General features: G+C 52.2%; 2 protein-coding genes across 4 annotated transcripts; both read left to right on the forward strand.

The window, feature by feature from the left end:
* Positions 1 to 1,611: 1,611 nt before the first annotated feature.
* Positions 1,612 to 11,020, forward strand: RAC2 (Rac family small GTPase 2). The gene is made up of 7 exons (XM_013181023.3): positions 1,612 to 1,811; positions 4,609 to 4,680; positions 6,308 to 6,425; positions 7,879 to 7,941; positions 8,484 to 8,643; positions 9,903 to 10,037; positions 10,766 to 11,020. The coding sequence occupies exons 1-6, from the start codon at positions 1,777 to 1,779 to the stop codon at positions 10,031 to 10,033; spliced, it is 579 nt and encodes a 192-aa protein (XP_013036477.1). The 5' UTR covers positions 1,612 to 1,776; the 3' UTR covers positions 10,034 to 10,037; positions 10,766 to 11,020.
* A 133-nt stretch (positions 11,021 to 11,153) lies between these two features.
* On the forward strand, positions 11,154 to 20,298 carry SSTR3 (somatostatin receptor 3). 3 transcript variants are annotated; one of them, XM_013181019.3, is made up of 3 exons: positions 11,154 to 14,210; positions 15,862 to 16,074; positions 16,831 to 20,298. In XM_013181019.3, the coding sequence occupies exon 3, from the start codon at positions 16,886 to 16,888 to the stop codon at positions 18,089 to 18,091; it is 1,206 nt and encodes a 401-aa protein (XP_013036473.2). In that variant the 5' UTR covers positions 11,154 to 14,210; positions 15,862 to 16,074; positions 16,831 to 16,885; the 3' UTR covers positions 18,092 to 20,298. The 3 variants fall into 3 exon arrangements, with proteins under 3 accessions (XP_013036473.2, XP_013036474.2, XP_047904225.1); XM_013181020.3 differs by having other exon boundaries at positions 15,870 to 16,074; XM_048048268.2 differs by lacking the exon at positions 11,154 to 14,210 and adding an exon at positions 14,237 to 14,410 and having other exon boundaries at positions 15,870 to 16,074.
* The last annotated feature ends 4,574 nt before the right edge of the window (positions 20,299 to 24,872 follow it).

Consider the following 24,872-nt stretch of genomic DNA (forward strand, 5'->3'; position numbering starts at 1 on the left):
AGCTCTACCAGCAGGGCTTCATTTGAGAATCCCTGTCCTGATTCAAGCTCTAAATATTGGGTAATTTTTTTTCATCCACCAGTATCATTCTTTAGAACCAGGTATACCTGCCTTCTAATCTGACAGAGTCCCTACCTCCTGGCCCACTATATTTCTGCACCTGCCTGCCCTTTCCAGCTCCTACTGCTAGTTTCCTGATAGCAACCTTTGTGATTCTCTTCTGTCCTTCTCTGACCTGTATTCCCCTCATTTCCACAGCCTGTTCCTGCTCTTGCAAAGGAGTCAGTGGGTTTCCTTTCCCCCCCCTTCCCTACCACCCACTGAGGGAACACCTAGTACAGCTGGCAGTTTTGTGCTTCTGAAATAGCCGCAAGACTTGGAAACTTTCCACGGTTAAATGTTTTTGGGTTGCAGCCAGCACTGTGTGACGGATGGGAGAGCTGTCCTCCCGAGCAGGTCAGTTCCAACAGCCTCCCATGGCTGCTGCAGCACAAAGGTCACCAACCTTTGAAAAAAGCACTTTCCCTCGGCATCCCTTCCTTCAGGAACATCCCAACTTAATGTTGACTTCCTGACAAAATTGGAAATTCTAATTAATTCTGTGTCACCATATCCCTTCTTCTCTAAAGCGCGTCTCCTGCCCATCCGCTCATCAGTTTGCGGGGCACAGAGGCATATAGACACGTGCTCTTTTCCAGGCTTAGCATTGCAAGGGAGAAGGAAGGAGAAGCCTACAGACCCTCGTTTTGAGGGGCAAAAGGAAGGACTAGAGCCTCCTAGAATGATCAGAGCCACCTTTTTGCTCCATGTCTCTTCTTTCTTCAGGCTTTGCCTCTCCTTATTGCTTAGCTTTAAACTCTTTTATCTGAGCACAAGATGAAGGAGGTCTAGCAGCAGCTCTCATTGGCTGCTTTTGCACAGAAGTTGCAGGGAGGGTTGGTAAGGAGAAATTGGCTTACGTGAACTTCTCTGTTCCACCAGTCTTGGCTTTTATAGTAGCAGCAGAAGAGAGAATATTCATTGCATCCTCTGATGTGTTTGCTCCACTTCATGGTGAACACGTAGACAGAGCCAATACTTCTTTGTACTAGTAATCTGGGGGCAGGTGGGGAGGTGCGACAGGACCTTATCGCCACAGGAGTTGTGGGACAGAGCAGCTGTGGGGTGGCTGCTGCTTCCCAGAGGCCACTTAAGTTCCTTGTTCAGCCTTCACAGAAATTATTATTCCTCATGACATTTTGTTGTTGACACTCACAGATTCTGGGAAGACCTGAGAAATCCTCATTGCCCCAGCTCTTCATTCCCCCCCCAGCTCCCATTGCAGACCTCCTTCCCTGTTTACACCTCCTCCAAAGTCTGGATGATGAAGGAGGGAGGGGGAAGTCCACCCCTCCAGTCTCTCACCCCTCTCTAAGCTTTGTTTGGCTCCCATGTAAAAGCAGTTTGGTGCCCCCAGCTGTCCGCTGGGATGGGGCAGGAAGGGAGTGGGTTGAGACACGCGGGGTGAAAAAAATGACAGCAATAGTCTCCCAAACCACAAAGTCATGCACGCCCCGCCTTCAGCTAACGGCCTGGGCTGCAGAGCGGCGGTGGGAGGGGAGGAGGGACCAGAGGGCGATTGAGTAAAGTTCCCTCTTCCATTTCCTCCCTCCCTGCAACCTGCCACTCGCCTCAGCTCAAGGTCTGATACTCACATTTGCCCGTGTCTCCCCGCTGTTTGCCTTGGCCTGACTTTCCTTTGCCCCAGGCACTGTCCTCTGCCACGGGCCCAGGGACATGCAAGCCATCAAGTGTGTCGTGGTGGGAGATGGGTACGTACCCCCTTCTTTTTCTGTGGGTGCAGGGAGGAAGGGGTGGTGGCAAGGGGCGAGGAAGAAGGTCACTGCCTGGTGAGACTTCCCCAGGCTTGCTGCTGACCTCTCGCAGCCTTGCGTTGCCTTTCTCACTCTCTGTTCCTTCACCAGGGTGAGGAACTTACCTCTGAGGAGGCTGGGGGAGGGTGGAGGAGAGGACATTTTGAAGGGCATCTGCAAACGGGCATGGAAAGTGGGGCCGTCCTTCGCGGGCCTGGCAGATCTGGCCCACACACGGGAGGTGGTGGCATCGCTGCCAGGCTCAACCTGTAGGCAGGAGTCAGATTGAAAACCTGAGAGGTGCGATTGCTCTCCTACAGGGAAATGGCTCCTTGAAAGCCATCTGCTCACCGGGGCTGGGAGAGGACAGGGCACTGTGGTCCTGATCTCTAGTGTCTGTGTGTTCAGCTTTTCTCGACGCGTTGCCTCCGCCTCAGGGTGTCGGGGAGAACATTTGGCAAGGGGTTTCTGTGGGCACCAGGAGGAGGAGGTGCTTGCACTGAGGTGGGCACAGGTGTGTACCCCTTTGGGAGGGGGAGGCAGCCCGACCTGGCCTTCACAGCACTGTGGCGGCTCTGCCCACATCCTGTGGTCCTTGGAAATGGCTCGATCTAGGGGGAGAAGAAGGGAGGTCTGGGGGACCACGTCTGCAGTCCCCCTGCCCTGTGGGATGAGTGGATGAGGGGAGCAGAGCCCAGCAGGTGGGCAGGACATTTGGCACGGAGTCGGTTAATTCATTTCCCAGCTAGGAGCTGGCCAGACTGTTATCTGGGGCAGCTATCAGGTAACAGATGAAAAGACATTTGCAGCAGCCCTGCTCCCCACAGTCACTTCCTCCTTCAAAACTACCCCGGGGAGGAAGAAGTCTTTAAACATAGCAATAAATGTCAGACATATTTTCAGGGGCTGGGGGAAGGGGACAGGGCAAAGGGAGAAAGGAGGAGGAAGGAGACAGCCCCACAGAAACATCGTTACCTCTCAGCAAAGTCCCCTGAAAGTTGCAAGCTAGAACTGGATGAATAAGGCCACCAGGCATTTAACCATTGCCTTGTTAACCCCCGGCTTCCCCTTCACCCATTGCCACAACTCTTGTAACCACCCGTCAAGGCACCATTCCCTCATAACAAGGCTAACCCCACTACGTGTCCTGCTCTCAGACCCTCTCACTTCAACCCCTCCTAAATCTGTCATCTACCCCATCATTTTGTTTATCTGCGCGCTGTACCTCTCCACCCTCCATCTTGCAACACAGAAGTCCAGTCATCCCCCATCGCTCTGAGGTCTCATTTCACCTCCCTTCACCTCCCTCCCAGCCATACCAACCCTGTCACCCTGCCACAGACCAACCTTACTGACCACAGGACCTTCTGCCATCACTTAACTAAAACCTCTCATGTTCTCCCATAGCTGTTCTGGCCCCATAGGCCTCTCCATCACATACCATCAACCTCTTAGCGCTCCCTGAATTCAGTCCCAGGAACCTGCAGGTGTACAGATCACTAACCCCACATCTCCCAATAGCTTTGCCATAACCTTCACCCCTTCACTGACTCTTCATATTCCTCTTGGTTCAATCAGACTAATTCAGAACTGTTCTCCCTTCCATCACTAACTCACACCCCCCAACCCCATAGATCTCCTGAGCCATTCCCTACACAGTTTCAGGAAGCCTCCTTCACTTCCTTCACTCCTTCAATATCTCTATAACAAGAGGAAAGCAGGGGAGCTGGGGAAAGAGGGAACTCGGAGAGGAGGAGCTCCGAAAGGGAGGTGGCAGAGGGAGGAAAAAAGAGTCAGGGCATGGCCAGCAGGAGTGACTCCACCAGAAGGACTTGGGCTCTTCCCCCAGAAAAGGCATCTCCTTGATCCTGCAGCTGTGGTCACAGGCTGAGGATGGAGGTTGCTCTTCCCACTTCCACTTTGCACATGCTGAAACTGAAGCCTGGCCAGGCTTTCCCAGGCCACACAGACCTGAGAAATGACAGCTCAGCAGGAAAAGGATTCTTCTTCCCATACTTGCCCTGGCTGCTTTATCTTCTTGGAATTTCCCTCTACCTTTTTTATGCCTCACCACAGGCTTCGCCTTGCCCATGACACCTCCTCCCCTTGACTGACTGCCCATTTCCCTTCTCTGTCACACCAGTGCTCTCACCCAGCCTGGGCTGTGCTGCTACCCCATCTTTTTTGCTCTCTACCCTGCTGCAGCATGTGGGTGGGGGAGGCTGAGGAGAGAGGAAGCACGAGCTACATGCGCAGAAACACCGCAGGCAACCACAAGGAGAGGCACCTTGCTGGCTGCTGGTGGCTTCTGGTGTGGGTGATGTTGCAGCTTGCAGCAGCCCGTGGATAGTGCAGACAGGCAAGGCTGCAGACAGCCTTAGCTCTGACACTCCTGCACCAAGTCACTACGTGTATATCCTGGCTATGAGTGTGCAGCACCGTGCACGCTCTGGAAAATGGTCTCACCCCCAGGAGTGGATGCATTTTGGCTGAGTGATCTCTGTACCAAACCATAAAAACAAGCCTTCGTGCTTAAAGTCAACAACCAGCTCTGGGTGACATCCTGTCTTCCTTCCTACCAGTTGTCTGTCCTATGGCTACACGTTGTCAGGTCCTGTGAATGTGTTTTTCCTTTCAGGGGTTTTCTAACAGGGCTAACTTTGAGGCATGGAAGGATTCCCCCATCCTCATCTCACCCTAGCAAGACTGATGGCACTACCATTATTCCCTGCTATGTTTTTTCTTTCTCTTCCAGAGCTGTGGGGAAAACCTGCCTCCTTATCAGCTACACCACCAATGCCTTCCCAGGAGAATACATCCCCACTGTGTGAGTGACACATGTGCAGTCCTGGGGTGGGTGGGAGGTGGGAAAGCAGGGTGCAGAGCGGTGCAGAAAGCCCTGTTCTGCACTCTGAAGGCAGGGTTGCAATTTCCAGGCCAGCAGAGGAAGAGCTGCCAAACCAGCGAAGGTGTCTCTGCACTTCTGGGCTGTCATTCACGTTTCAGCACAATGGCCTTATAAAACCCTAGTATAAATGGGATATTTGGGAAACATAAACCAACCCAAGGGTCTACCTGCCTGCTAAGTTTACAAGTAGCAGGTGGAGTCTTGCTAGGCGAACCCGTCAGGCAACAGGCTACAAAAATGGGACCAGACCCAGGAGAAGGTGACTGCCTGGACAGGGGTCCACACACCTTCATTGTTCAAGGTAATGTTATTGGAGCAGGCCATGATAACCCTGGTGGTAAGAGTACAGGATTCAGATAAATGCCAGAGCAGAAGAACTGTGCAATTCAGCAGATGTGTGGAATACGTAGCAAGCTTAGGGCTGCCTTTGGCTGAGTGGTCAGATGCATTTGTCTCCCCGCATCACGTGGGATATGTTTGGAGATACACACCATGCATACTCGTACCTTACCGCTGGGGTGTGGAGTATGACTACACACTCCCTGAGGAGGGAGAAAGAGTGTGTCAACTGCCAGTTCAGGTGCAGGAAAACCTCAGAGCCTCACTTTTTTTTTCCAGACCAGTTTGCAACAGAGGCTGCAATAATAACCGCGACAACAAGAACACATCTCACCTCAATCTCATTTTTGCAAGGACATCATCCCTTCCTGGCAGGTGGCCATGAAGTGGACATGCGTTTAGTGGGCCACAGACCATTTCTCTTTATGCCTGAGACTTGTGGCTGGAGATGGGGAATGGAGGCCATTTTACGCCACTGGGCAGTATGGCTTATCTTACAATGGCAGTGTGTGCCATGAGCACATTCAAAAGGTCTTTGCATTTGTTCCTTACTATCTGTTTTTCTCCATGAAGCTTATGAAAAGATATAGCAAAAAGAACAGGAAAGAAAATTTTCTGAGAACCCAGGGCAAAACACCTCTGTGGATGTAAAAAACATTTTTGGCAATATGTCTTTTTTCCCAAGCATGCAATCCTGACAGCTGTTCTCAAATATTTCATTTTATGCTTTCAGAGAGGAAGGGAGCACACCTGGGTATATTGACCTCTGCTCCAGCAGAGGTGTTGAGGAGTGCAGGGCTTTGGGACAGTTACAGAGACATGTGTTGTTCTTCCCCACTCTCAAGGATAAATCCATGCTTTAGAGCACAAATGAAAAGCACGGGGACTTGGCTAGAGCGGGAATGGTTGTGGGAAGGACATTGAGGAGATAAGCAGGAAACTCACAAGTTTATTGATCAGCGTGCAAGATGGAGAAGGTGGAGCTGCAGCCAGGCACCTGTTGAGGACAGCTGGGTGGTGGGGAGGAGGCTGATGTTGAGTGGAAATTCTGTCAGGTAGAGGTTCACAGGAAACCAGCATCAGCCATGTCAGCTGGGAAGAGGAATCACTATGCTTTGCCCTGGGGTGCACACAGTGAGTTTTTTGCCCCACAGGAGGAGCTCCCTTTTCTAGTTTTTGATCCATGGCGTATGTCTCTGCATTTCAGGTTCGATAACTATTCCGCCAATGTGATGGTTGACAGCAAGCCTGTAAATCTGGGACTATGGGATACTGCCGGACAAGAGGATTATGACAGGCTGAGGCCTCTTTCTTACCCACAGACGGTGGGTCACATTCCATGCTCCTCCTCCCTTGTTCCTCTTTCAGATATATTTCCTTTCCCTGCTTGAAAATCAGCATTTGCCGTACAGCAGTGACGGGTTTGTTCCCTTCTCTTTCTGCCCTTTTCTGAGAATATTTATGTTGATACACAGTGCCTGGAAACCCTAAAGGTAAAAGGCATTTATGGGAGTTTTGGAGCCTTCATCTAAATGTCATTACTGGGATAACTCAGCAAGAAAACAGATCCTCAAAGATACTTTTGAGTCCACCTGACACTGATTTCAAGGTGGGGTTAGATGCCTTACACAGCTCTGGTGAAAAAATGCCCTTCTTATGAAGCCCAAGTGGCTCAGGGAATTTTGGAGCTGAGGCAGGAGCTTTCCACATTCCTATGAACCCCTATGCTGGCCTCTGACCTTTACAAGAAACCAGGTGTGTGGACACATGTATTTGATCCACTGGTGCCTCAACTCAGCCCAAGCCTCTAACAGAACAAATGGATGGTTCTTATCAGACACCGTGTTCACCAGTTTTTCACCACATTGTCAGAGTGATTTTAGGATTTCAAGGTCACCTCCCCTGAAAGATATTGTTCCAAGCAGTCTCTTAGCAAGTGCAGAAAGACCCTGCTGCCTCAGGCATTGGTCTGAAGGTTGCCATTGCAGCCAAAAGGACTAGGAATTGAGGGCACAGTTTGTTTCAGCTAGGTTCAGCCACCTGAAAGTCAGATGCCTGATATAAGCTGCTTGCCTAGGCTCCTTCTGCAGTCAGTGCATATTTCTCAACATGCATATTTCTCAACAACGTGTTTGCACCCACTATGGGACACGTGCCAAGCACAGGTAGGGAAAGTTTTTCTGAGCCCCTGGTGGCTGTAGAAGTATGGCGATGTTGGGCCTGACACTCTTGTTTAAGATAGCTGAAGTTGGATAGAAGAAATATAACCCTGAAGGGTTTGGCTTAGGGGTTTGGCTTTGTTTTGTTTCTAATAGAAGCCTAACTTCTGCCATGCCTAGGAAAAGTGCTTATGTGGATAACATCCTCTGCCTCATTTGCCTCCTGAATGTGCACTGTTGGGGTTGAATGCAGTTTTGTCTCAGCAGCAGGCAAAATTTTTCTGTCCTGAAAACTATCTGGCTTTCTATGAGAAATGAACAGGACGCTGTCAGACCGTTTCCCATGAGGATGAGTGTGCCTACCACAAAAACCCCATCCTTGTAGTTAACATTTTGGCTCTTCTGATAGCGGTGGCTATGGTTACCATGAGTCAGGGGAGCAAATATTCTTCTCTCCTCTAGAGACAATCAGCAGCAGTCTGGACTGTGTTAGTGAGAGACAGCTTTCCCCAGCATGACCCTCTTTGGTGCCCACTCAGTTTTGCTGTCCCTTCCCTGCCTCCTGTATAGCAATCCCATGTGCTCATCCTAACTCTGCACCATGGTTGTATGTCTACAGGACGTTTTCCTGATCTGCTTTTCCCTTGTCAGCCCAGCATCTTATGAAAACGTCCGTGCTAAGGTGAGACGGTGTATCCTGGTCCTTCAGGGGTTGTGGAGGGTGAGCTTGGTGTTGGTCTTGCAAAGAGAGTGACTGTGGGTGGAGACTGCTAATGCGATGTCTAGACGTAGAGAGGTAATGTCCTTTTTTTGTGTGTCAGTCAGAAGGAATTAAAACGTAGTATTTCCTTCCTACACCTTTCAAGTTTCTCCTTGGGTTTCAGGGAGCTGTGACTGATGGCAAACAGTTTGTGCTTTTGCTTAGTAGACTGTGCTCAGCACTGCCTCTCCTTTCACCCCTCACTATTCCCCTGCTCTGATGTTTCAGTGCCTGAGGGACTCAATTCATGCTTTGAGCTCCATGTGAAGGATTATGTCTGTGGACCTGGAAACAGGCTGGTCTGGGCCAGGCTGTAGTGTCCAACACTGGATGGAAGGGCAGTGGGGAAGGACAGGGTGTCAGCTATCTTGCTGGATTTCTTTCAGGGGTGCCTCTTTGTTTCCCCATGCATGTGAATACGTGTGGTTTAGTCTCTCATCTCTGCCATTTTGCTCCCTCGCTAGTGGTTTCCTGAGGTGCGGCACCACTGCCCTAGCACTCCCATCATACTTGTGGGCACAAAGCTGGATCTTCGTGATGACAAGGACACCATTGAGAAGCTGAAGGAGAAGAAGCTATCCCCCATTACGTATCCTCAGGGTCTTGCCCTGGCCAAGGAAATCGGTATGTGCTTGCAGGCAACATCTTGGGCCTACTGAAAGGAGAGAGGCAGAAGATAAAGGCTTCCCCTCAACCTACTGTGGCTTCCTTAGAGATATTTCTGAGGGAAACAGGGAGACACATGAAGGGCAAAATGCACTTCGGGAGGCTCAGGAAGGAGATCTGCTCCTTGACAAAACCTCAGCACCTCAAAACTCTGCCCCTCTCTGGCTGCCACCCTCCACACACATGCAGTACACATATGCAAGTGCCTACATACACACTTGCATGCTCTGCTCTCCGTTTACTCTGCTGTTTCTATCTGGGCCAATACTTTTCTGTGAAAGCCACAGCTGCTCTGTGGGCAGAGGCCTTCCGGAAATAGGCGGAAGACTGAGTTTTCTAACATCTCTCAGGAAGAGCTGCAACTGCAGCTTCCTGTTCCTGCCTCTGATAAGCAGGGTTTATGCATGCAACCCCACATACTACATGTATCTCACCCCATCTCTGGATGTCAGCCCCCTCCTGCTTTCTGGGACACGCACCAATGCCTGTGCCTGGTAACCCCTCAGACACAGCAGGCAGAGAGAGCAGAAAGGGAGAGAAACACAGTTTGAGGGAGGAGTTTTCAAGTGGGAGTTTAGAGGAGAGGGTGGCCAACCAGGATATCATAGCCAGCCTCATGCGATGGCTCTGCTTTGACTACAGGACTGGGGAGTAGGCAAGCCCTGGTCTTGTACAGCTGGAAAGATTTGCCCTGAAGTCACTAGTGCCTGAGTGAGTGAAGTGTTTCCTGCCAATGCTTAATGGATTTGGTCACACAAGACCTATCTATTCAGTTTGGGCAAGAGCCAAGTGCCTTGCGTGAGATCTCTGACAATTCTGGAGCCCAGAGTCCCAAAAAGGAGGCGCTATGTGGTTTAAGATGCCACCGAAGGTGCTTGAGGCCAGGCAGTCTGAATGACACTTGAAGCCTGTGGAGACTTGAGGCCTTGTCTCAAGATGAGATTCAAGTGTTGTTCAGGCATGTGCCTCAGGACCTTGTCTGCAAAACAGGCACTGAGGGAGGAGGGTGCTGTGGCTGTGAGGTGATCGGAGCCAGAAATGTTCACTGACGCAGGCACGTGCATCTCTCTCAGCTTGACAGCGACCTGTGGTATTCCTCCTCCTCCTGCACTGGTTCTCTTCTGAGTCAGGACCCTTCACAGCAAACTCCCAGATACCCCCACTGCCTACCCCAATCTTCTTCCTCCTCATTACGGCACCTGCTTTCCTCCCAACAGACTCTGTGAAATACCTCGAATGCTCGGCATTGACGCAGCGCGGCCTCAAGACGGTGTTTGATGAGGCCATCCGAGCAGTCCTCTGTCCACAGCCCACTCGGACAAAGAAACGAGCGTGCAGCCTCCTCTAGGAGAGTAAGTGTGAGAGGGATCTCTGGGGAGGATACCAGTGGCCCTTTCCTGCTCATGGACCCAGATGCTTAGGACCTGCTGTGCCTGGTGGGATGGGTCACCCTCAGAGAACAAGAGGGAAACAGAAGTCGTGCTTCGGGACAGGACAGGACATGGTGGGATGGAGAACATGGGCCCCTTGTCCACTTCTTCCTTCCTGCCCATGTGCAGGTTTGCCCCAATCTCCGGGTGCAGGGAGGCCCAGGATTTCCTACCCCTGCCCTCACAGAAAAGGACTGTCTGTCACCTTCTGCCACTGAGGGAACAGCATCCGAACTGCCCTGGGCATGGCTAGCTGTGAGCTATGCAAAGCTGAAGCCTTTGCCTATAAACAAGGAAGAAAAAAAAAGAAAAAAAAAAAAAAGCTGTTCCTTATTCATGGTAAATTGCCTAAATGGCCCTTCCTCTTACCAGAGCCTGCTCACCTCAGGGGATGTTCTGTACGGCTTCGCATTGGCAAGCAGCAGCTGCACCCCCAGGACTCCTTTATTCCTCATATTGTCCCTTCCTGTCCTTCTCCTTCAACTCAAGGACACAAAGCTTTGGCCAGAGCCTGAGGAGAGAGAAGAGCGAGAGCTTTCCATCCAGGGGCCTGGCCCCCTTCCTTCTCCTACCACCACTGGGGCCAAGGGAGGGAGAGCAGGAGAACAGCTGAGCGGGTCTCACAAGGTCTGTCCTTGTTTTGGCTGCAGATCCCGGCCCCGTCCTGATGCCAGGCTGTGCCCAACATGCAGGAAAGCGATGACTCCACCATCCCGGAGCTCAGTAACTTCCAGCAGTCACTGCGCTTCTCACTTCTGCTGGCTTGAAAGACTGTCGTGGGTCTGTAGCACTGGTTTGACCGTTTGCACAACTGCCCCACACCCCGGCTGCCCCTTCCCTTCCTCATCACCCCCCTGAAGTCACAACGTAGCAAGTAGGACACAATAAAAAGACCGTACGTCCTTGCCATGCCTCTGGTGTGTCGCAGCTCGGGGGACAGTGGGACGGCAGTGAGCAACATTTGGAGGCACTCGCTAACCATACCATCCTTTGGAAGGGGATACCCAGGTGGTACCACTCTGAGCTTGGTTCTGGGGTGCCCAGGAATTGCAAACATGGTGCCACACAAAGGCAGCAGGGCAATTGCACCTTGGCTTTTGCCCTTCTCGGGCTCCGCGTGTTCACTTGAAAAAGTTTCCTCCTCCCCTAGCAAAGCTTTGCCTCTTCTGCAAGCTTAGGGAGGGGACACCCTTACTCGGACTGCTCTGTGTGGTGGCTGTCCCTGCAGGGTGCTGGGGAAACCCTTCCACCAAAACATTTCTGCACGAACGCTCCGGAGCTGGCGTCATAGGCGGTCATATCAGTACCCGCACTTGCTCACGCTGCCAGGCACAGGCAGAGCGAGAACAGGAAGGGGGAGGGAAGGGGAAAAAAAAAAAAGAAAAAAGCGCGAGAGAGGAATGAGTCACCAGTCCAGACAAATTGCCTCCGAGTCACTAAAATTAAGCCGGAGAGAGTGGTCCCAGCGGTACGATGGATCTGGCAGCTGTGAGCACCTGCCTTGCTGATGCATTGCAGGGACTCGAGAGTCAGAAGTGCTACAGGGTGGCTGCCACCGCCACCGCTCGCAGGTGGGAGGAGGGCTCCGGGTGAAATGATTGGCACTGCAAAATCCTGCAGTCCTAGGAGGGCACGGGGAAGCCGTGGAGTTGAGCCAGCTCACCTCTCCTCACTGCAGCGCTGCCGCTGAGCTTCCCAGGCTGCGTCCTGCACCGAGGGGTGGCGTGGGTTGTGTCGGCATCAACCCACCACAGCGCAGCCCCTGAAGTACCCTGCTGCTGGGGACACTTGTGCAAGCGCAATGCATGGCTGGATCTGCCTACAGCAGTTCAGTGATAGGAGACACTATCCGCTGGTGTCTGCAAAGCAACCCTGGAGGACATCCTGCTGCAGCGAGTTCCACAAATGCCTGCATTGCACATGAGCTGCCAGACAAATTTCCCAAGCCCCACAGATGCAAATTGTGCCAGCACTGCTCCAGAGGAGCACAAGTCTGAGGTGAGGGTACGTACCTGTGGGTGGGCAAGGGACAGAAAGCCCTTGAGACTGGGACCCAGCTTCTCTAAAACATTGCAAACATCACTCAAACCACTGAATTCACAGCAAGTTGTTATTCCTCCTCCAGTTGCAAAGCTTTTACCTCCTCAGTGTGTTCAATGCCCTGTCCCCTGTCACACACAGCAATGCAGAGAAAGGAGAGGCTCGCCATATGCATGAAACAAAATCAGTGCATCTGTGGAGGGGCACGAGCTGACCTCCCCTTCCAACACAGCTCAAGCAGCTTTCACAACCACCGGTGGAGCTGCCTGAGGCTGAGAACGGGGAAGGACTCCAGGCATTGAGGAAGCAAGCTGGAGAAATGGAAGTTGTGGTCCTGTGACTGTGCGTTTGCTAACAGGTCCTACAAAGGGTAGCTGGCGTGGGCAGACCTCTGCTGTTGAGCGGCTGTTTCCAGGCACGAGCCCTTGGGCTCTCTGCGTGGTGCGGTGGACACAGCCCTGCCATGACAAAGACAACCACTGGGTGCTGCCCATGCCATTTCTTCCCCAGTGAGGCCTCATCTCTCCTGTGGCTCCAGACAGTATGTGGCCAGGACCTCAGCAGAAGGTGTCCTGACAGTTTTCTAACCTGCATTCACCTGTTCACCTTCGAGCAACACTGGCTGGACATCAAATTGCACCAGCAGTTATGGAAGCCCAGGTTTTAGCCCATGGCTATGTTCGTCTAACAGAGATGCTCACTGCTTCTGTTGAGGCTGGAATTGGCCCTAGGAGCTCAAATGCTCAGAACAGCAGTGCCAAATGCCAAGAGCTGGGTGACTGCACAGTACAAGGAGTCATCGCGGTAGGCTGCAGGGTAGGGAAGGGGTGAGGAGTATAGGGAAGCACTCAGAGCAGGGAATGGGATGGGGAAATCCTAATTTCCTTCCTGGAGAAGTCCAGTTACAAATGAGCTGAATTTCTTGCCCTGCCCCATTTCTTCTGGGTCCACCCCTTGCAGCACAGATGAAAATTGATGGGTGAGTTTGGGGCTATGTAGTTTTTTTTTCTGTTTTTTATTTTTTTATTTTTTTTTCCCCAAAGAAGGTGTAAAAGACATGAGATTCCGCAGGGAGCCAGGGGAGGGAGAAAGCTGAGACAGACAGCCCCCTGTTTGCCCATCTGCCCCCCGCTGGAGGTGCTCGAGGGGCAGAGCAGAGGGCAGCAGGATCTGTGTGCTGAACACCACCCCTGCTTCCGAGCATCTTGCCAGCCAGAAGGCTTTGCTGTCAGCCTGCAGCTCCGCGCAGCACCGCTCCTGCCTGCAAGATGCTGGGAGCAGGGAGCTCCCGGGGAGGGGGGCATTTGCAGAGCGCTTTGCATCACCATCACCCCTCGCTGAGGAGGCCCTGGCGGGGCTGAATCCCCCCCTGCCACACCACTCTCCCACCACACAGCTGCTCTCAGCATCCCTTTCTCCCTTCATCTCCCCTCCACTCCCCTCAGCTCCCTCCTCCTCCCACCCCGCTCCTCCATCACCGCTCCTGCCGTCTCCCACCCCCTTCCCTGCGCTCTCCCCTCGCTTCCCTCCTGTATCTCTCTCCCCCCTTCCTCTCTCCATCCCGGTCGCTCCCCTCCCTTTCTCCCTCTTCCCATGCCCTATCGCTCATCCTTTCATTCTCATTCTCCTGCCGCTGCTCCTGCGCCTGGCGCCCATTGGTCGCCAGGATCCGTCCCCCAGCAGCTGCCACCCCTCTCCATCTGCCACCCCCGGCCGCTGAGCCCCCCTCTCCTGCAGATGGACAGGGGACCGGGGGGCACACCGGGGTCCGCTGAGCCACCAGTGTGGGGATGAGGGGTCTGGCATCCCTTCACGGCCACGTCCTCCCCATGAGTGGGTCCTGGGGCTGAGGAGGCGAAGTCCCGCAGCAGTCAGAGAGGGGCGATGGGCAGGCCCAGGAAGGAGGACGTGCGTCTCTGCTGATGGGACATTTTAGGACTTGCTCCCTCCTGGGACTGCTTTGCTCAGTTGCTTTTAAGAAAGCAAGGGGAAGGGGAAAACTATGACACGGATTCTCCCCGGTGAAGCAGAGGAAAACATGCATCCCAACGACACGTAAGTACCCGGCGGCTCTGCCCGCTCTTCCCAGCTGTCTCCCGCGGGCGTGAGTCCACGCAGAAGTTAACTCCGAGTCCCAGAGAAGAAGCCTGCTGACCCCCCCTGCTCTGCCAGCACAGCCTGGTCCACACCATTTTGCTCAGCCCTGCAGGGAGGCAGCGGCCGTCCTGAGCTGGGATGGGACCACGGGAAAAAAGGTGGGCAGGAGTGGAGGGTGGCAAGGGGCTTGCAAGTTTCTGGGCTCAGTGGTCTCTCACAGCTTTTTGTCCTGTTTTGCAATCAGGTTTTAGTATCCCCCTCCTCCTCCCAATCAATGCAGAAATATAGAAAAAAAAATACATATTTTTATCCCTAAAAAAATCAGTGGCACCAATTCCCTGCCCCTCCCTACCTCTCTGCCCACGCCTGCTCTCCAGCTGTATGGGCCAGGAGCATTCTGGCAGCACCTGTTAGGAGATCCCAAGCCTCTTGCAACAGGTGCTGTTCACATCACTAGGGACAGACCCCAAGCAGATGCACACTTTCAGTCTGAGGCCAATTTTCCTCACCACTTTCTACCTACGTGGGTGCTGCCAAAGCAGCCAGCAGCGTGGATCCGACCCAAATGAGGCACTGATGTCCTGTGGTTGTTCTTTAAAACTAGCCAGAATATCTGCTGTGAAGCTTGAGCTGGTAGATGGTACTCGACAAAGTTAGAGGGGTGCAGACAGACCATGCCTGCTAAAAGACAAAGTTTCTCCACCATAGCTGTTTGAGCAGAAGAACAAGATTGTAGAGAATTTGTGTTTTGTGCTGTATGCTTTAGCATTTTTGGTAGGGCTTTTGGACCTCTGAAGCTGGCTTTAATGTATTGCTAAACAACAGCCTGAGCAACCAGTTTTGAGGTCTAGACCCCAGACACTTCCCCATATGCTTTTCACCCCAGCATGAGTGTCCTTATCCATATTTGACATCCATGGGGCTCTTCTCCAAATATCTTTTTGGAAATTCCTGTGCATGAAGGAGGAACACCCACAGGGGTTCCTAACGATGTCCTCGCATTTTAGAGGATCATCTTTTTATGAACACTTTGTTCTGGTCTCTGCCACCTGTCACAGGGATCTTTCTCCCTAGAGCAGCCACTGCTATCCCCTTTGCAACAAGAGCTAATGGGCACATGCGTCACTGGAACAGCAGTGGAAAAAACAACACAGTACTGCAGGACCCCAAGAGAAGCTCTTCCATTAAGACAGTGCTTCACAGCCCAAGGAACATGCAAAAATTCCTAAAAAATTCCAGTCCTTCAAAGCCCATTTAAGTATAGCAGGAAATGTTTATGTAATAGCCAATAGGAATGATCTTAAGATACAGTTGCCCAGTTGTCTTTTTGTGGGACCTGTCAGATGAGGTTCTTTCAGCATAAGATTTGGTACTTTTGTGGAGTCTGTTGGGTTTGCCTATCTGATATTCAAGGAATCCATCCAAAACTCAGGTCTCCCCTGAGGTTTCCAGAAGCTGAATGACATCAACAAAAAAGACAAAAAGCTGTACTATCAAGACATGTGTGAACAATGTTGGGATGCTCTGTAAAATGCTGTCTTTGAGAAAAGTTTCTGGAGTGTTTCTAGCCTCCTAAAAGTTGTTAATATTGGGAGTCCTTCCCTTTGAGATCCCCAGGTTTCATTTCAAGAACAAAGGAGCTTCAGGGCCCTAAGAGATCTGTCAGGATGTGTAAAAGTGAGCCTCAGGGTCCCTGTACTCTTCCACCAAGTCATCGTCATTTCCAAGGAGCTGGTGCATCAAGACGGTGACCCTGCCAGTCCAGAAAAATTCACCAAAGTTGGAGTGATCGGGAAAGCATCACACGTCTCCCCTGCCTAAGGTATGCCAGGGTGTCTCTGGTCTGGAGTATATGCTGGGCACTGTTACATGTCTGGAGCCTTGACTAAAGACAGAAGGCACGTCGTTCCCTTATCTGTCTCTTCTCTCCCTGCAACTTCTCACCCAGTGTCAGCAGAGAGCTGGTGGAGAGCTGAGAGCTTGTTTGCTCAAAGCTCTCTCTGAGTGAGCTGAGAGTGCTGTTTCCATGCCAAACCCTGATGTGACGGGCAATTGGGCAACCCACATTAGGAGGGCTGGGACACTGCTTTGGTGTTGTGAACAGCTGGGGCAGGCAGAGCCTCTTCCATTAGCAGTGTGTTGCAGGGTGCAGAAAGAGAGAGAGAGAGAAAATGAGAGAAAGACAAGAGAGAGAAATGGACCGATCCCTCTTGGAGTACCCAGAATAATCTAGCTCTTCCTTTACTTTCAAACTAGCGTGACACAAAAGAGCGACTCTCCCTGTTCCAAACCCATTGCAAGGTTCTTCCCCTGAGGATCTTTCCCTAGAGGAGAAGATCCACTGGCACACATTGAGCCATGTCCCTGTTTATCCCTCCATGCCCACTGGGCCACCCAGGCCTGGATGGGATCGTTTTTGTCCCACATGCTCCCATGGCTGCCAGCATCCGCAAACCCACCTCGACTTCCCACACCTGTCCACACTCACAGACTGTTAGCGCGGAGATTTTATCTGTGGCTTGGTCAGCTGTCATATCCCCAGTGTAAATACCCTTTCTTCTCCTTCTCTCACATGCAGGTTGTTGACTGATCCAGCAGGGAGACCTCCCCTCGCCCTCTGCCCTGCCTCTGCTATGGACACTTCTGCTTTCAGCCTCCCCACGCCGGCAGTGTCAGAGGAGGGGAATGCCTCTGGTAGCTGGGCAGGCTTCGCCACCCCCAACAGCTCCACCACCGCCAGCCCCGGTGTGGTTTTCAGCGGTGTCCTCATCCCCCTGGTCTACCTCATTGTCTGTGTGGTGGGGCTGGTTGGGAATTCCCTGGTCATTTACGTGGTCTTGCGGCACTCGGTGAGCGAATCAGTGACCAACGTCTACATCCTGAACTTGGCCCTAGCCGATGAGCTCTTCATGCTGGGCCTGCCGTTCCTGGCTGCACAAAATGCCCTGTCCTACTGGCCGTTTGGGTCCTTCATGTGCCGCCTGGTGATGGCTGTGGATGCTATCAACCAGTTCACCAGCATCTTCTGCCTGACGGTGATGAGCGTTGACCGCTACCTGGCTGTGGTCCACCCCGGGAAGTCCTCCAAATGGCGGACGGCACGGGTAGCCAAGGCCGTGAGTGCGACCGTGTGGATGTTGTCATCCATAGTGGTGCTACCCGTGGTGGTCTTCTCAGATGTCCCCTTAGGGATGAGCACGTGCCACATCCAGTGGCCAGAACCTGCCTCGGTGTGGAGAGCTGGCTTCATCGTCTATACTGCCACCCTGGGCTTCTTCGGGCCGCTGCTGGTGATTTGTCTCTGCTATCTCCTTATCGTCGTGAAGGTCCGCTCCTCCGGCAGGCGGGTGAGGGCTCTGTCCTCCAAGCACAAGCTTTCAGAGCGCAGAGTGACTCGCATGGTGGTGGCTGTCGTGGCCGTCTTCGTCCTCTGCTGGCTTCCATTCTACGTCCTCAACATAATCAATGTTGTTTGCCCACTGCCAGAGGAGCCATCCCTCTTCGGTGTCTACTTCCTCGTGGTGGTGCTGCCGTATGCCAACAGCTGTGCCAATCCTATCATCTATGGTTTCCTCTCCTACCGCTTCAAGCAGGGCTTCCGAAGGGCCATCTTCAGGCCATCCCGCCGAGTCCAGAGCCAGGAAGTGCCAGCATGTCCGCCAGAGAAGACTGATGATGAAGGGGAAGAGGGAGAGATCAGCAAGATTGCCCAGAATGGTAATGACAGGAAGGAACGACCACTATGCCGTGGGGCAGGAGAGAGCAATGAGCAAAAACCACTCCCTGAGCAGCCTGTGGGCTCTGAGAAGAGCAACAAGCTGCATGTCAGTTATTTATGATGAAAGGGACGGTGCAGGGGAAAGAGACATTGAGATGTGGGATCCCCTTCACCCTCTGTGCTATTCCACCTCAAACACAATGGAAAAGGTCAATACAAGGGAATATTAAAGGTCAAGATTATGCTTAAGGATGAAGAGGGCTCCATGAGCTTGTGGAAAAAGCAAAGCATTGCACTTGGCTTTGGAAGGGACACCTGAGGTCTGTGCGGTACCAGGTAAAGGAGGGGCTGGGTCCAGGGAGAGCTGCAGAGGTGATGGGCACTGGCAGTACGGAGAGAGCAAGGTCAGCCCTACGCTGCATGATCCAACCTTTGACCACCTTGAGCTGTGAAGGACATCAGCTACCATGCGTAAGGCACTTCAAGGAAGTCTTCAGATAGGTATATGTGACTTGTGCCTTTGAAGATCTGTAATAGGCATCACAGTGCCTCGGTTATCTTCCTTACGAACACGAGAAGCAATTTGCCCTGAAGGAAGAACAGGAAGGAAAACTCTCTGCAGCTAAGACACGCCAGCCAGTTATATGAATGGCTGACCCTTCTCTAGCTCTCCAGCAAGTCTTAGGGACAGCTTATGCTCCTGCACTGGTCCTGGCTGGAGACCACTCTGACTACTCAAATCCTGCCCTTTCTTCCTAGTGTTCTCATGGACTCTGGGCAGGCTGATGAGAATTACCTGGGACAGCAAATGGGATGTTTCTTTCCTGAACTCTGCAAACCTCAGGTTTTCCTGGTGACTCTGCACCCTGGTGGATGATGTAAGAAGGGTAGAAAAGAAGCCAGCGAGGCATGGGTTGGAGGCAAGGTTTATTACAAACTGAAGCACCCTTTCCCTTTTCCTCTCCCTCCGCCTGTCTGTAAATAAACAAAAAGCCTTTGGACTTAAAGGCCAACTGAGCAGAACCACTCTGTGTGTTAAGAGGAGGGGGGATGATATAGATTTGGCTCTCCGGGGAATACACAGTGTCTCTGATCTCTGTACGGAGGAATGTTTGACTGGTACAGGATATCAAAGCACGTATCAGTACAGAAAGGGGGCAGGGAACAGAGGGGTCTTGGGAGATCTCCAGTGTGTGAGATTTATGGTTGCAGGAGTCTGGGAAATACTACAAAGTGATTGTTCTTGTGGGAAATGAGAGGGTATTTGGCTCTGGATGGAGAAGAAATGAGGTGTCTGTGTGTGCAGGAAGGTGGCTGTATGTGAAAGTATGCAAGTATATATGGCAATGTGTGTGTGCGTGTGACTAGCTGTGTAAGAGTGTGAGAGGACGTGTGTCGCTGTGAGTGCTGGGGGAGAGCTTGCTTCTGTGCACATTGTTGGAGGGAAGCTGTTGGTGGCTCTGAGTGTGCAGGCTGGAGGAGCAGCAATGTACAAGGGCAGGTGGGATGAAGGTCTCTCCATTCACTTTGGCTTCACTCCTGCAGGCTCTGCTGAGTGTCTGTCCCCACATCTTGAGCTTCTCCATGAATGCTGTTGCTAAGCTACAGCCACCAAGAAGATTCTCATACCAATGCCCTTGGTAGTGTCTGGGCACTTCCCTCCACAAATAATTTAGAGGAATGGAAGGGAGGGACCCATCAAGAGGAGACATGCCTCCCTTAGCTCAGGAGATGTTGAAGGAGGAAGTCTGTGGAGGGTCAGTGACAAGAGCTGGCTGGGTAATAGAAATGTTTCGCAGGTCTTTTAAGAGAAGTCACGAGGCATGAAGGGATAGCTTGGGGCAGGGGTGCTGGGTCGGAGGACAAAAGCTCTGAACTGGGAAGCAGAACAAGCTGCAGTAGCTGAGGATAAAGTAAACAGAATGACTTTGCAAGGAAGCATGAGACAAGGTCACCCAAAGATTTTGTGAGAAGACGTGAAGGTCTGGCAAGTTTCAGCGGAATGGAGTGCAGGACACCTGAGTTTGGGAGAGGACTGTAGCAGGGCTTCAGGCGAGGAGACATGCCTCAGCCAGGCCAGAGAGCAGAGGAAGGGTGGGAAGGGATGGCAAAAATAACCAAGATGAAGACATTTAGCTGAGCTCTCAGCCACTGGTACTGCCACCACCTCCCTGACCGAGAACACTTGTCCCTGTGACTCCTCCACCCTCTTGTTTCCTCTCTGAGCTTGCGACCCTGGTGCCAAGCCATCCACGCCTGTAGGTTCAGCCTCAGAAGCCAACGCTGAGCTACCAGTGACACCACACACCTTCTGCTTAGCTCTTCTGGCAAAGTGCACTTGCTCCCCTGAGCGTGGGCAGTCATATACTGAGGAGTGTGGCTCAGCTCCTGGGGAAAAAAGAAAGTGCTTGGTAGCCATTTTCTATCCTCTGCTGCATCTTCACATCTCCTCCTCCTTCCATCCATGCACCAGCTCCCCACGCTGTGGGCCACGGTGAGAAAAGCAGCCAAATTATTCATGGCCGTGGGATATACAATCTGTTGCACTAAAAAGGCCTCTTTTTATTTTTTTTTATTTTTTATTTTTTGGCTTGGGAAGCTCCTGCAGCATCCACTGGATGAAGAGCAATGAATAAATCCTAGCAGAATGAAGATGAGCTGCAGAAGCTCCTGCCTCTATAAGAGGCAACAAAGAGTAGAAAGTCAGAAATGTCTGGCTACCAAGTGGCTAGATACAAGGACAACACAGCACTTTAAACGGGGGCCTGCGCTGTGCCTCTTGCAGTGAGGAGTAGGGCGAGGGAAATAAGGGTCACAACTGGCACAGAAATACCTGTAGGACAGAGGAGAAATGGTGTCAGCTTGAGAGCATGGCGGTGGTTGATGACCAGGCTCTGAGGAAGGTGTGAAACAGGGGATGAGGACCTTGCAGGAGGCAGCTGAGCGGGATGGGAGGCAGATATGGGAAGGGTTTCCTTCTCTGGAGCGGCTGCACAGCTGCCCGGGGAGGTGGGGGGAGCTCCCTGTCTGCCAACACTTAGCAGAGATGCTCTCCTTCCCCACCGAACCGAGCTGAGGCTTCGTTTCGCACGCCTTTGCAGGTCCATCTGCTGCAAGTCACCAGTCGAGAAACTCCACCGACTGTTTGGCTTCTTAAAACACCTACATCTCCGAAGAGCTCAAGCACTGCAACGCCAAAGAGACATCATGTTGGTACAGGGAATGTGAGCCCGCTAGAAAGGTACCTCTGCAGGGGAGCCAGCTGAGGAAAGCAAAATTGGGGGTCTTTAGTCTAAACAGGAGTTTAAAAGAAAAAAGATCACAAGTGCCATATTATTCTGTCTTTGGTTTCCTTCTCCCCCCTACACCACAGCTTATATTTCAGTGACAAACTTGGGGGGCGGGGGAGAGGTAAAATGAGGTAAACCAAAAATAAGATTAGGGGGCAAAAAAAAAAGGTATTTTTGCCTGAAATTCATGAGGAGAAAATGAACACTACAAAACTCTGCAAAGTATCGCCATCGATTAAAAGGCATTTGGGAATGACAAAGGTTACATCCCTGTCTCCCCACACTGGCCTTTCTCCTCAGCTCTTTCTCCCCCCTGGTGTGTCCCCGGCTCATCTCTGTGACAATGGCACTAATCCGGGTGCCCTTGTGGTTCTCCTGAGGACAGCACAGCTGGCTCTGGGCAACCCAAAGGCCACAGGGACCGCGCGCAGCGGCTCAGTGAAATTCTGGCCGTGTGTTGGGGGGGGGGATTTGTTCCAGTCAGATATGGAAATGGATTTTTCTATTCTGGGTGCGGAGGCATGGAGATAAGGGCTCCATCCCCGCGCCGCACAAAGGGTTTTATTCTCATCACGTAGAGATGGGAGCTGCAAGACTAGAAAAGGCCGCAGTGATTTCAGCAGTGTTGTGCAATGTCTCTTCCCAGCAAGTGTTTGATCACAGGCAGGGTGTGAGAGATGCGGGGAGCCCATCCTGCTGGCTGCCGAGAGCTCATAAGCACACGTCAGAGTGCAGAGGAGCAGACACGGAGGCATATGCATGCAATGCATATGCATATATGTAAATGAGTGTTTATGTGACTGTGTGGATATATGTGACCATGTGAATGTGTATATATATATATATTCATGTCTGTGGGTGCTTTTAATTCACGCATATCTGTGAGTGCATGAGAGCATACGTGGCCACCACACGGATGCACGCACGCCTAGACATGCGTGTAACTCCTGTACGTCTCAGCCCAAGCGTGTATGCGAGAAGACAGCACATCCACACCCCCACAGCCCAGGCAGAGCCTAAAACTGCGAGCTGACAACATGATGGTGCAAATGACCCCCCCCACACACACACCCAAGCACATTTCTGCCATCCCAATATCTGCACTGGGCAGCTTCGGACCCCCTCCCTTTGACCCCTTCTGCTCAGCAGTGGATTTGCTGGAGAGAAGCTGGCAGGGCAGGAAAAAGTGGTAGGGGAGGGGGTCCTGCAGCGAGGGGACGTTTCCAGGATGTTAGTAACGCAGCCCACACTTTAATGTCATTTGAAGCTGTTGTTAGGGAGCCGGTGTATTTGTAATCAGCAGGGTAATGCAGTGGCTCAGCACAGACGAATGCAAAACTGTCCTGGCTGCTTTCTGCGTCAGTTGCTGCACAGAACCCTGGAAAAACAGGGTGTGGGGAGGGGGATGAAGCAGTTAACCTGTTGTCGAAATAGGAGAGCCTGCAGTTAAAAGAGGCAGGCAGATCAAGAAAGGGAAGCCCCCCTGAAAAGAAGATGCTCCTGGCTCTCCTGAGGATGCAACAGAGAACTGAAATGCTTTATCTGCTCGAACGAGTGGAAAATATGCAAATATTTGCTCATGAAAACTTGGTGTTCTTTGCCTTCCCAAGCATAAAATATGCAAACGCCACGCAGCGCACAGCCGGCTCACTCAGATCTCACACACAGCACGTCATGCACACACACACACACACACATGCACGGCATGTCCATGCAGCCAGCTGTGGCATGTCCCTCTGTACACCACAAACAGGGATGTGTGGGAAGGAGATCTATGTGCCTTGACTCACATACAGCACTGCCGTTTCATCTCTGCTCTGTCACTGTTCCCTGCAGCGGTCTTTAAGCTAAGCTGGCAGAGGGAACAGAGGGACGTGTGCCAGCACCCAGCCCGCTGCCACGCACAGGGATGCTGTCCCTGGCCACCTCCTGCTGCAAAAAGCATGCTGCTTTGCTGCATAGGTATCGAACAACACTCATGCCCTTGCTCTTTGTTCGCCTGGAGGCCAGAGTGATGACCGTGCTCGTGGTGGACCAAATGCCTGCAGAATGTGGCAAGAATCTGTTTGACCAGGCTTAGGCCCCGGTTCAGGATAGTCAGACCTCTTTGTTTCAGCCCCCCTGGTGTCAGGATGGTTGCAGCTGGAAATATCCATCACAGACCCATGAGTTTCTCTGAGCTCTTAAACACCAACTTCCCACATCTTGACACAGTGCTTGTTTCTCTGGTGAGAAAGCTCATGGGCACCTCTGGAGAAAATCTTCTTGACCTAACCACTGTTCACCTTTCAAAGCACTCCTTGTGAGATATGAGATGCCCATAGTAGTGAGCTACCGTTAATAGCTGCCCGCTGTCCCCAGGAGAGGGCTAGGGGCATGTGTAGGATGGTTCAATATAAGAGTAGAAGTTCCTGGATCTAGATCAGAGTGGATGGGGAAAAGAGGAGGCATTGATGAAGCAAGAGGGGCTCTAAGGAAGAGTTACAGAAGCAGAAGAGAGCAGACTTGGATGAAGCTTATTTTTAAGAACTGGTTCAAACAGACTGCAGCATCCCCTGGTATCTCCCACCAAGCCAAGGTATAGGGTCTAGATGCTCACAAGGCTGTGAAGTCTCATTGCCTGCAGTAAGGTTAGCGCTTGTAATCCCATGCCAAAATTTGGGGTGGAAACTGGCAGCTTCTTTTCTCAGTGGACTCACACGCAGGTGGGGTCAGAGGATGGGAGACTCGAGTTGGAGAAGCCACCTGTGGGGAGAAGGCAGCCTGGATGATGCACCTTGAGCTGCAGCACATCTCCAGCTGATGCAGGGCGCCAGCAGGTCCCGGATATCCCGTTCAGATGTGCTTGGCAGGCGTGGTACTGAGATGAGCTGCGGGGGCAGCGGGAGGTGGGAGACGAGCACATGCATCCATCGTTCATGCTCAGTGCTGGAGACTGCCAGCTCCAGCAAGAGTTTTGCTCTAGCTGCGAGTACAGGTGAATGGCTCTTCCAGCTGCTCCACGTGGCGTTTAAGCAATGCACAGTAAAAAATGAAAAAAAAAAAAAAAGGGGAAAGAAAAAAAAAAAGAAAGAACTCAATAAAAAAAAAGTATCAGCTTTGCCAGGCTTTGTTCCGTGTGAGAAAAGCCAGGCTGCCACGCTGACAGAGCAGGCCACAGAAGAAATCACTGCTGGCAGAAGTGCCCTCAAACGCTGCAGCAGGCTGCGTAAAGCCAAGGAATGTGTCATTCCTCGCTGATCCAGGCCCTGCTCGGGCAGCAGCTATGAGGGAAATGTAGCCACGCAGCTGACTTGTAACAAGCCTGCACATCCTCAGCTGTCCCCCCGCCAGCAGTTTCACGCAGCGTTGGTGCTCCTGGGTAGCAGGGACTGGCTGCTGCACAAGTCCGCGGGCTGGAAAAGATTTGTCTTCCCACCCCTCTCTGCAATCTGGCCTGGGACGATCAGCCATCCCAAAAACAGAGCTGGGATGTGTCAGAGGGACTGCTGCTGTCACAGGGTGACTTGGGGCACCCCAAAGCACGGAAAGTCACCGCCACCTTTCCGTACCCCACGTGTCCGCCTCCCCATCTGCAGGCGCTGAGGAAGAGCGAGACCAAGAGTGAGGCCA

This window comes from Anser cygnoides, chromosome 1, assembly GCF_040182565.1.
Source record: "Anser cygnoides isolate HZ-2024a breed goose chromosome 1, Taihu_goose_T2T_genome, whole genome shotgun sequence".
Lineage (NCBI taxonomy): Eukaryota > Metazoa > Chordata > Aves > Anseriformes > Anatidae > Anser > Anser cygnoides.